The 13,136-nt window shown below is 35.7% G+C and overlaps 1 protein-coding gene across 3 annotated transcripts in view; it reads right to left on the reverse strand.

Moving 5' to 3' along the window:
• The window catches only part of INTS6 (integrator complex subunit 6), a 112,887-nt gene that overhangs the window by 72,480 nt on the left and 27,271 nt on the right, over positions 1 to 13,136 (reverse strand). The window contains exon 1 of one of the 3 annotated variants that reach the window (XM_077158118.1): positions 5,934 to 6,084. The exons of the other annotated variants lie outside the window; for them this stretch is intronic. Coding sequence (XP_077014233.1) covers positions 5,934 to 5,973 — 40 coding nt within the window. The 5' untranslated portion in view covers positions 5,974 to 6,084. Of the gene's footprint in view, positions 1 to 5,933; positions 6,085 to 13,136 lie in introns of those variants that run through there. 3 annotated transcript variants of the gene reach the window in all.

Genomic DNA, 13,136 nt, shown 5'->3' on the forward strand with positions numbered 1-13,136 from the left:
AAAACGTTCTAGAACTGGTGGTGATAATGAATGCACAACTCTGTGATATACTAGAGGACACTGGTTATACAATTTAGATGGACTGCACGGTATGTGAATTTATCTCAATAAAACCGCTTTAAAAAGAAAAAAGCCCAGCTAGAGATAAAAAGACTAGCAAAGCAGATTTGATGATCTGTATAATGATATAGCTTTCGCAATGTGACTATGTGATTGTGAAAAACTTGTGTCTGATGCTCCTTTTATCTATAGTACAGACAGATGAGTAAAACATATGGATTAAAAATAAATAACTAGGGGGAACAAATGTAAAATACATTTAATAGATTGAAATGCTAGTAATCAATAAAAGGCAGTGGTAAGGGGTATGGGAAAACAAAGGCTAAAATATATTGGGTAGATGGAAATACTAGTACTCAACGAGAGGGAGGGCTAAGTGGTATGGTATGTATGAGTTTTTTTTCTTTTTTCTTTCTCTGAATTGATGCAAATGTTCTAAGAAATGATCATGGTGATGAATATACAACTATGGGATGATATTATGAGTTATTGGTTATATACCAAGAATGGAATGATCATATTGTACGAATGTTCGTGTTTGTATGCTGTTATGTTAAAAAAAAATAAATTGAGTAGATTGAAATATCAGTGGTCAATGAGAGGGAGGAGTAAGGGGTATGGCATGTATGAGTTATTTCTTTTGCAGGAGGGATGCAAATGTTCAAAAAAATGATCATGATGATGAATACAAAGCTATGTGATGATATTGTGAGCCATTGATTGTAACCATGTTAATCGAAATGTTTATATGTATGTTTGTTGTTCATAATAAAAAATAAATAAAAAAGAATGAGACCTACAGAGGAACGTACCTGAAACTGTATTTCCAGCAGCCTTGATTCTTAAAGACTTGACTGTTTAACCACGTAGCTTTTACAGTGTGACTGTGTGATTGTGAAAACCTTGTCTGATTGTTCCCTTTATCCAGGGTATGGCCAGACAAGTAAAAAAAAAGGACAAAAATAAATAAATAATGGGGGGGCGCGCAGATAAGGGGTAAAAAAAAATTGGGTAGACTAAAATACTAATGGTCAATGAGAGAGAGGGGAAGGGATATGGGAAATATGAATTTCTCCTTTTTTTCTTTTTATTTCTTTTTCTGGAGTGATTACACAACTATGTGATGATATTGTGAGCCACTGATTCTACACTTTGGATGGACTGTACGTGTATAAAGATATCTCAATAAAAATATCAAAAAAAAAAAAAAAAGAATGAGGTCTATAAACCACAGAAAGCCAAAGGAACAGCAAGGGAGTATAAACATAGAAGCCTAGAGAAGTTTTTAAAAAAGAATGTTCAGTAGCGCTGACAAAACATCAAAGAGAAAAACTAAAATTCAACAATTGGATTTGAAAGATGAGAAAAAGATGAGTGACCTTGTTAAGATTTCTAGAAAATCAGAAGCCAGATTGTAATAAACCGAGTAAAAGGAAGGGGGAAGTCAATAAAATATCAGAAATTGTTTCTAAATTTTGCAGTAGATGGAAATCACTAGAGAGGGAAATAGAGCAGGCAGGGGTAAAGATAGGTTTTTGTTTTTCTCCTTTTTTTTTTTTTTTAACATGGGCAGACACGAGGAATCAAAACCAGGTCTCCAGTATGGCAGGCGAGAATTCTGTCTGCTGAGCCACTGAGGCCCGCCCTCATTTCTTTTACTGCAATTTTTTTTTAAATGGCTGAGCTAGGAAGGCAGAACTGTACAACTACTACAATTTTATTTCAGAACATTTGCATCACCCAAGAAAGAAACTCTAAACCCACTGCCGTTCCCCTCTTCCCTCTGCTCCTAGCAACACCTACTTAACTCTATGAATTCGCCTATGTTGGAGGTTTCCTATCTATGGAACTATGTGCACACAACATGGTCCCTTTCGTGTCTGGCTTCCAAAGTTTCTCCATGCAGTAGCATGAGTCAGCATATCATTCCTTTTATTGCTGAGTAATATTCCATTGTGTGGCTATACTACATTTTGTTTCTCTACTTATCAGCTGAAAGAGATTTGGATTGTTTCTACTTTTTGGCTATTATGAATAATGCTACCATAAACATTATTGTACAGGTTTCAGATGGATATATGTTTTGTTTTGTTTTGTTTTCAGAGAACATATGTTTCTAATTCTCTTGGACACATACCTAGGAGTGGAACTGCTGGATCATATAGTAACACTATGTTTAACTTTTTGAGGAAGCACCAACTGCTTTCCAAGGTGGTTACATCATTGTGCATTCCTACCAGTACCATATGAACGATAATTCCAATTACTCTGCATCCTCATCAACACTTGCTACTATCTGTCTTTCTTATTATAACCATTCTAGTACCTCTGAAGGGGTATCACTTTATGATTTTGATTTGCCTATGACTAATGACGGTAAACACCTTTTCATGTGCTTACTGGCCATTTGTATATCTTCTCTAGAGAAACGTCTATGCAAATTCTTTGCACATTTTTTAACTGGGTTCTCATTTTATTTTTGAGTTTTAATAGTTCTTTATATATTCTAGACACTACACCATTATGAGGTAAATGGTTTGCAAAGTATCTTCTCCAACTCTTTAAGTTTTCATTTTCCTGATAGATCAGTCCTTTGAAGCATTAAAAATTTTTATTTTGATGAGTCCAATTTATTTATTTTTCCCTTTGTCTGTGCTCTTGGTGCCATACCTAAGAAAACTTTGCCTAATCCAATGTCATGAAAATTTACACCTGTTTTCTTTCTTCTAAGACTCTTGTTATCTTAGCTCTTACATTTAGTTCTTTGATCCATTTTGATTTAATTTTTGTATACTGTATCAGGTAAAGACCTAACTTCATGCTCCTGCATGCTGATATCCTCTTGTCCCAGTACCATTTGCTGAAGAAACTATTCTTTCCCCATTGAATTGTCTTGGCACCCTTGTCAGAAATCAATTGACCATAAATGTGTGAATTTATTTTTGGACTCTCAATTCTATTCCATTCATCTTTATGTCCATCTACACCGCACACCACTGGTTTTAAAAATCACACACTAGGGTGTAAAGAGCAATGGACTTGGGTTAAAAAAGGGGTGGAGGGAAGGGGAGGAGAGTAAGGGCCAACTCGGTCTCTTACTGGAAGGAGTCAGCTCTACTAATACGCATTTTCTTTACTTTCACACAATTGTTGAGATTTAAATGAGATGTAAAATTACCTTGCAAACAATAAAAACTTCTTCGATTAAGTTGTATCCATATATTGTAATGATTATGCTAAACCATCATGAATTAGTTTCGTAGCCAGCAACTTAAAACATTATTATGAGAATCTTTCGCAATGTTACTAAGAAAGTGTCTAGCATATAGGTAGGCCTTCAATAAACATTTACTGAGTTAAATGAACTGTTTTCCAATTTCTTTGTATTTTCAAATTCACTTTCTATGACAAAATTATGAGACAACATTATAAATTTAAAAGCATTATACTTCAGGTATTTCTTTAGCAATTATTTCCTTGAAAAAAAAAAATCAAGCAAATTTCTCTTAGGCTATTTCTTGCTTTTAAATAATATTATCCAACGTAAGCATTTAAGAAGGTTCTCCCCATATCACATGTAATAAGAGAAATTACAAAATTATTAACAAAGTGAATTCTATAAAATTCAATAACCTGGTTTCTTTCTATGTTTTGACAGCTTTACTGAGACACAATAGCCAACATAAAATTCAACCGTCTTAAAAGTGTACGTCAATGATTTTTAGTAAATTTACAGAGCTGTGCAACTATTGCCACTGTCCAGTTTTTAAATATCTCCATCACCCCAAAAAGATCCCCCATGCTCATTTGCAATCAGTCCCCAGGCCACCCCCAGGCAACCATGAATCTATTCTCTGGACATTTCATTTTACATGGAATCTACAATTTACGTGATCTTTTGCATCTAGCTTCTGTGACTGTTTCAGCACTTTCCACGTTGTAGCATGTCACAAATTCATTCCCTTTTATTGCTAAACAGTATTTCAAATATCTTTAAGTCTGCTATAAAATAACCTACAAGACATTGTGTTCTCTCTCACAAGGATGTTAAAAAAAAAAAAGGATGCGTTGCCAAAAACTCCATCCTTTGTAAATTCCACACTACTGTTGCTATCTTTTTAAAACACTATGTTTTAATGGTTCCATGATCACTGTAAAGCAAAGCCAAGCTTCTTCGGCAGAGCATAAACAAAGGGCCAGGCTATGCTGACCAGTTTCATTTCCTACTGCTTCTCTCCTCAACACTTTACCAGCTGTCAATGCAAAGGCCAAGACCTACACTTCCTCCCCCTCTCTATCACCTTTATGTCTTTGCACCCACTTGCTTGCAAATTCAACTTTCAGAGACCAACTCAGGACTTCATTTCCTAGCACCACCTTCAACCTCACTTTCTCAACTGTACCACCACAGTTAACAGTGCAGTACTTTTATTCATTTTACTTCTTATAACCATGCCATAATGGTTTCCCATCTCTCTTACTGAACTCATGACTCCAGCATCTAACCCAGTTTCTGAACATCACTAGTATTTCAGCTGTTTGTTCAACTACGGTGAACACATTCTGACTACTAGCATCCTGCTGCTCACTTCACCAAAGAATACCGAGAGAAGAGATAAAGTCTATTCTAAAACTAATGGCGAAAGAGACATATCAGAAGTAGTATAACACAGCTTCAAGGTCAGAGCCGTGGTCTACAAAATAGGACACATACCAGGGGTCAGCAAGCAATGGCCCACCACCCAAATTTAGCCCACCACCTGTTGCTAGAAATAAAACTTTACCAGAACACAAACTCATTGTTTATAATGCCTTTTTCATGGCTGCTTTTCCCTACAATGACAGAGGTAAATAACTACAACTGAGACCACATGGGCCATAGAGCCTAAAGTATGAATTTACTCTCTGGTCCTTTCAAAAATAAGCTTGCTAACATCTGGTATACATAACAACCCTTGGTGTGGGGGAAGAAAATATCACAACTTCCTCTGTACAGATTTCTTTCTCTCTTCCTTTTAAATTTCTAATTCTATTTATGTTTTCTAATTTAATAACATATTAGCACAGCAGTAATGTATATACTTTCTAAATTTAAAAATATACATACATTGGGGAGGCTGCATGCTCCAGATTTTGTTACTAATACAGGTGCTCGATCAAATAAACACACAGCAACAACAAAAAACAAAGACAGTAAGTTTTAGGACAAGTTTTAGAGTCTATTTGAAACTTTAGCAATAAAGGTATTACATGAGTTCCATAAATTGCAAAGAGGCCTAGAATTATCAAACCAAAATAACAGAAGCATCTCAAAAGAATGTTTTTATGGGGCTAAAGATCTGTTATTCAAATAATACAGGTAGTTAATATTCTTCAAGTTGAATTCAATAAAACATGAGCTACATAAATCCAAACTGCTTATAAGATGGCTATGTTTTTAAAAAAGTGTTTTGAGACAGACAAATATAAATCTGTCTTTCTAATTCCTAAAACTCAATTGCCTGATACATAATTAATATGATAAATATACATACTAAGAGAATACCTCAATGACTACACTTTTTAAATAGCTATCTTTATTTAATGACTTGATGTAATTTTGTAACCAAAGTGTCCCCTAACTATGATACTACCCTAAGGCTCTGAAGAGCCCAGGAAATACTAAATAATTCCTCACCGAACAGCTCTTAAGTAGTGGTTTCTCATAATTCAAAAGTTGGGGTCTGATCATCATCATCAACAAATTATAAGTTGAAAGTTAATTTACCAACTGAATCTGCCTTTATCAGGTTAGGGTTGTCATTCTATGTTGAATCAGATTCTCCAACAAATAGTCACAGCCCCCAGAGAAAACTACACTCTACTCTGCTCACCTTTAAGGCTTTTTCTGAGGCCTTCTGAGATGACTAGCATCAGACTTTTGAGGAAGGCTAGCCATTAGACAAGGCATTTCCCCACGATCTGACTGCTTGCGGTGACATCCAGGACCAGGTCGATCCTGTACCCAGGAATCACGACCCTCCCTGAGGCACCAGTCAGCATGAGACAGTCAGTGCACTTTAGCAATTCTTGAAAACCACTGGGCTGCTCCTTTAGCTGAAAGGAAAAAAAACATCAAAACCACAACAAACAAAACAAAGGGGGAAAAATCAGTAATTCAACCTGAAAAGACAGAACGTGGGGAAAAATATACCAAACTACCCTTCCCTAGATAAAATGTCTCCTTTGCCTGGATATAAACACCATAGTGTCAACATTCTTCCACTCACTGCCAAAACTTATTCCTGCACTAACAGAAATGAGTATTCCTACTAACACAATGTAATAAGTCTGAAAGGAACAACTCAAAGTAGAAATTAAATAAGGTAACTAATTATGAAAACGCAGCTACATCAGTATAATCAGGAATTCCTAAAACGGGCTGCCTAAGGGTTATAAGGATGCCTGGTTCAAAGACCAAATACTCAGCATTTTCATTCTTTCAAAATGTAATGTGAAACATACTTAACAGGCTGCATTTAACAGAAAATTGCCAGTGCCATCACTCACACCTGTTAACCAATCACTCCTAGTCTTAAATAGTAACAATTGTGAGCTGCATTTCTTGGCTGATCTAACACAGCACAAGGAACACTACACAAACACACAAACACACACACACACACACACACGATCCTCTCATTCTCATGCTCTGACAAGTCCAATGCCAAAAAGTTGGTAAACACATAATAAGATGATTTGAGACTTATTATTTAATTTGCTTCCAAAAAAAATTCTAATTATAGGAGTTCAGAGATAAAATTGTCTTAGTTTCTGTGTTTTCAAATTTCCAAACTTGTTTCCTAACAAAATGTCCAAAGACAAGAGAAAATCTTTGACCTACCTCTCAGATCTCTACCTTACTGTCCCCTACTGGCTTAGTTCTGACACTCCTCATGTTTTTCTTGGGTTGTTACAGGTAGTTTGCTAATTCTTCCCATGTTACCACCTTTCAACCCATCCTCCTTCACCTTTAGTTGGCAGAGGAGCCATATTAAAATGCAAATCTGTTCATGTCATTACTTACCTACTTACAGTCTTTAGTAACCCACCCACAGATATTAACATATCCTCCTCAGTGGGGTATCACCTGGCCTCTACCTACACTTCAGGGATCCTCCCCTCCCACAGAATACTCCAGTCATATCATTTATGATCTCCCAACCCATGGTTTTCATGGAATCACTTCTGCACACACACTGTCCCTTCTTTCTGAAATGTCAGGATCCAATTCCCTATCCATCCCTTAAAACTTAGCTCCTCTCTTTATGCTCTCTCAGAACCTTCTCATTCTGCCACAAGATTTATCTCAATACAGTATATCACTGCTTACTTACTTGCCTGTCTCCTGTGACAATTTTCTAGGAGCAAAATCCTTGCTTAATTCCATTTCTGTGGCCCCATAATGCAGAACATTAATAGTACCAAATAGTAATGTACTGTGATGCCACTATTCTTGTATACAACCAAAGTTACTATGTAGCACAGGAAAGACTGCTGCTGAATTCATCTAAAATATATTCTAATGTTTCAAAATCTGAAGAATTCATTCTCGAAGGATATTTTAGCAGCAAATCTCTAGAAAGCAAAAATTACATTTAACTATCACCAATTCCTTATAAATGGCTCTCACCTGGGTCGGGTATATATATATATATATTTTTAAATGATGCTACTGATACGAACATTCAGACCTGGCATTTTAACTTAGCAAGGATAACAGAATACCACACGGTCCTTTTTTGTACAAAAACTCCGAAGCCAGGGAGAGCAAGTACATAGCAAATAATGTTAATTCCTGCCCTTTCTCCCCTAAAACCCCAACTTGTACTCAGTCTAAAAAGAGTCATGTCAAAATAGTAAACCATAAAGCAATAACTACAGGTTGATGGCAGGCACAGAAGTTAATATTTTCAGGCTATCCATAATCTATCCTAAACACTACCAAAAACATTAGAGAAGATCCTCTATCTTCTCTATAGCCACAGAAGGTCAATTTCATATTCCTTTGAAACTCATGCCCGAGACTAACAAATTTAAAGGTCAGGAATTAATTATTTTTATCTTAAACAAATCATGTTTTGCTGACCTTGTAAGTTAAAAACATTTGTAATTTGTTTTGCTAAAGGTGTTCATTATCACATGCTTTTGGTGTAGGTTTTTTTTTTATTTGCAATTATATTGTGTTCTATGCTTTCCAAATCTGACTTTGCATCAGAATCAACTGGGACATTTTTAAAAACACAGCTTCCAAGTCTCTGACAGATCAACTGAACAAAATTTGCCAAAGTTGGAGTTGAAGTACGTATATGTTCTAAAGCACCCTAGGTGATTTTGATGCACCCCAAAAGAAAGCAACAGTTCTACTCTGTTGTATAAGGCTTCCTTCACTCAGTATAAGAATGCTGTATATATTTTTTTTGCATGGGCAGGGACCGGGAATCAAACTCGGGTCTCCAGCATGGCAGGCGAGAACTCTGCCTGCTGAGCCACCATGGCCCGCCCTGAATATTTCTTAATATTTAGGAATTTTCAATTTTATGAATTACTACCAATTGTTCATACATTCTCCTACTGATGGAAAACTGGACGACTTCCATTTGGGGCTATATGACTAAATATGCTATAAACATTAGAAAAAGAAAACAGCATGGTACTGGCATAAAAATATACATATTGATCAATGGAACTGAACTGAAAGTTCAGAAAAAGACCCTCAGATCTATGGTCAACTGGTTTCTGACAAGGCTCCCAAGTCCACTCAACTGGGACAGAACAGTTTCTTCAGTAAATGGTGTTTGGAGAACTGAACATCTACAGCCAACAGAATGAAAGAGGACCCCTTTTTCACACCCTACACAAAAAGTAACTCAAAATCAATCAAAGGCCTAAATATAAAAGCCAGAACCATAAAATTCCTAGAAGAAAATGTAGGTAAGCATCTTCAAGACCCAGTGATAGGTGGTAGTTTCTTAGACCTTACACTCAAAGCACAAGCAATGAAAGAAAAAAAACAGATAAATGGGACTGCCTCAAAACTGGATACTTTTGTGCTCCAAAGGACTTTGTCAAAAGGGTGAAAATGCAACTGACTTAATGAAAATATCTGGAAACCACACATCTGATACGGGTTTAATACATGTAGAACATATAAAGAAGGCCTACAACAACAATAAAAAGGCAACCCAATTACAAAATAAGCAAAAGACATGAATAGATGTTTTTTCCAAAGAGGAAACACTGGCAGCTAAAGAGCACATAAAAAGATGCTCAACTTTACTAATTATTAGGGAAATGCAAATCAAAACCACAATGAGATATCATCTCACACCTACAAAGAACAGCCACTATTAAACAAACAGGAAACTACAAGTGTTGGAGAGGATGTTGTGCTGGTTTGAAAGGAAGTGTGCCCCCTAGAAAAGCCATGTTTTAATCAAAATCCCATTTCATAAAGGTAGAATAATTCCTATTCAATACTGTATGTTTGAAACTGTAATCAGATCATCTCCCTGGATAATGTGATTTAGTCGAGAGCGGTTGTTAAAATGGATTAGGGGACAACATGTCTCCACCCATTTGGGTGGGTCTTGATTGGTTTATTGGAGTTCTACAAAAGAGGAAATGTTTTGGAGAACAGGAGATTTGGAGAGAGCAGAGAACGCTGCAGCACCACAAAGCAGAGAGTCCACCAGCCAGCAACCTTTGGAGATGAAGAAGGAAAATGCCTCCTGAGAAGCTTCACTAAACAGGAAGCCAGAAGAAGCTAGCAGATGATGCCGTGTTCGCCATGTGCCTTTCCAGATGAGAGAAAAGCCCTGACTGTGTTCACCATGTGCCTTTTCACTTGAGAAAGAAACCCCGAGCTTCATCAGCCTTCTTGAACCAAAGTATCTTTACCTGGATGCCTTAGATTGGATATTTCTATAGACTTCTTTTAACTGGGACATTTTCTCGGCCTTAGAACAGTAAACTAGCAACTTATTAAACTCCCCTTTTTAAAAGCCATTCTGGGTGGGCCACAGTGGCTCAGCAGGCAAGAATGCCATGCCAGAGGACCCAGGTTCAACTCCCAGTGCTGCCCATGTGAAAAAAAAAGACATTCTGTTTCTGATATATTGCATTCCGGCAGCTAGCAAACTAGAACAGATGTAGAGAAACCGAACACTTATTTCTGTTTGGTGGGAATGTAAAATGGTACAGACACTGTGGAAGATGGTTTGGCGGTTCCTCAGAAAGCTTAGTACAGAGCTGCCATAATCTGGTGATCCCGCTACCTAGTATATACCCTGAAGACCTAAAAGCAGAGACTTGAACAGATATTTTGCATACCAATGTTCACAACAGTATTCACAAATTGCCAAAAAAGATGAAAACAACCCAGGTGTCTATCAACTGATGAATGGATTAACAAAATGTGGCATGCACATATGATGGAATATTATCCAGCAGTAAGAAGGAATGAAGTCCTTGAAGCATGCAACAACACAGATTAAATTTGAGGACATTAATGTTGAGTGAAATAAGTCAGGTACAAATATCATATCATCTCACTAATACGAACTAATTATAATATGTAAACTTATAGAGACAAAATCCAGAATATAGGTTACCAAGAGATAGAATGAGGCTTGAACAGGGACCACTTGCTTAATATGTGCAAAATTTTTAATTAGATTGAATTTATATGTTTGGAATTGAATAGAGGTGATGGTAGCACATTATGGTGGGCATAATTAACAGCACTAAGTTATGTGTATGATTGTGATTGTAAGGGGAAGCTTAGAGTAACATATGGCACTAGAAGAAAAGCTAGAAGTTAAAACAAGGGACTGTACAACACAGTGAACCCTATGGCAGACAATGACTGTGATTAATAGTATAAATATTAAAAAGTTCCTTCATGAACTAGAGCAAATGTACGTCGCTATTACAAGGAGTTAATAATAAAGGGATATATGGGGGAAAATGCACCTATTCCTAACTATAGACTATAGTGAACAGTAATTTTTTTAATATTCTTCCATCAACAGTTACAAATGTATCACACCAATGGTAGGGATCAATGTGGGGGATCAATAATAATAGGTATGGGATAATTTGAGGTTTGTTTTGTTTTGAGTAATGAAAATGTTCTAAAATTGTGGTGTTGCATGCACAACTACGTGATGAATGCACAATTACAATTATGTGATGATATGTAATTGCATACTTTAGATGGACTATATAGTATAAATTACATTAAAAATAATTTAAAAAATAAAAGCATCTGTTCTAAATATCACAGTAGTTTATATATGGAATTGAAGAGCTAGAATCAGAGAGTAACAGAAACATTTCTAAATGAAATTTCCTTACATATGTAGAGACTCTAATTGCTTATTAGTTCTGACAGGCTAATAAAGGCAGGGTGAAGATGCTTCACCCTCTGAATAAAAACAATTTTGATACATCCTACCACAGAATTCTAGATAGTAGATTGGGTTAGTTATTACAGCCATACAGCTTCATTAAAGAGAGAACAGCCAGCATTTCTTTTTAGTTTCTCTACTGTTATTTATGTCTAGAAACATTCCTTAAGTCTTTCTTACCACATGACCTCAAAAAAAAGTATATCTGATAAGAGTATTACAAAAATGAGAATTGCTGAATATTCACCATAGACATTTAATTGAAATATTTCAACTTCTTTTAATTAGGCATTTTAATTATCTTTTAATTATGTTTAGAATAAACTAATAATTGAAAATTTATACATTTCTATAGCAAACCAGAAGTAATAACCCCAAGGGTTGAGAGAACAGGGCCAAAAATATGGATAGAAAAAGAAAATGCAAATGATCTACATCCAACAAATTCTTATTAAGTGTTCTTGGAAAGCTGAATTGAAGAGACTAACATACAATAATGTTGTACGTGTAGCTAGAGCCTTTGAATCACAAATCAGTTAGTCAGGAGCTAACCTTAAGATTCCTACCCAGACCCTGGCTACATCAATAATGAAGAGGCACCTCTACTAAGTGGTATGTATATAGGAAAACTCAGAAACAGATTCGAATACATTCTATCATATTGCAACAGTATCCCTTGAGATTCCTTACTGGTCTTTTTAAAAAAAGAAAAACATCCTCCAAAATTCTAAATCCTGGAAAAAAGCAACTATTTTAATATATTTACAGTCCTCACTCACAGAATTCTGAAATTAAAAAAACAGAGTTCTGACAGTCTTTGACATGTTTTTGTGATTTTAGTGAAATAACTTATAGGTAAGGAGAAAAAGGAAATGTGATTTCCAAATCACTTCCAGATACTAGAAAAAGACTACAAAAAATTCTAGATTGTCTTTTATTCAGTGTAGAACATTAAGAGTTAAATGCAAACCATAATTACAGATCCTTTCCAGTTAAGAAAAAAAATCACACATTGATAAAATAATCTGAAAAATTACTGCCAATACCAACCCACATCTCAAAAACTGGTGGGCTACCGCTCAAGAGTGCAAGAAGGGTCAAAAGTGATGGTGGACTTACACAGAGAAGTATACAAATGAGTATGATTGCTGAACCATATTGATATTTCTTTTAGTCTCCAGTATCTTAGAGCAGCTACAATTAAACTTAAAATTATGGAATTGTAGCCCACACCAAACTCTGAAATTTGTGCTACAACTAAGTGTTGCGATTGATGTGCTTTGAAATTTATTGTTTTGCATGTTTTTTTTTTTTCACAAAAAAAAGAAAAAAAAACAATCTTAGTTGGTAGGCTGTACAAAAACAGGCAAAAGGCCAGGTTTGATCCATGGGTCATAGTGTACCAAATTCTGCTTTAGATTAAATATATTTTTTCAAACAGATACAGTATATAGATAGGATTTAATAAGACACCATTCTCATGTCCAAGATCTTTCAATACTGGGAAGAGAAAAATATGTTCAGATTAATTTATGTAAAAGTCTCTTCTTTTTTTTCTCTAAGCATTGAAACATGCACTCCTAAAATATGTATTTTAAGAACGGGACAGAAGCCAACATACACAAT

Source organism: Tamandua tetradactyla, chromosome 4 (genome assembly GCF_023851605.1).
Source record: "Tamandua tetradactyla isolate mTamTet1 chromosome 4, mTamTet1.pri, whole genome shotgun sequence".
NCBI classification, from domain to species: domain Eukaryota; kingdom Metazoa; phylum Chordata; class Mammalia; order Pilosa; family Myrmecophagidae; genus Tamandua; species Tamandua tetradactyla.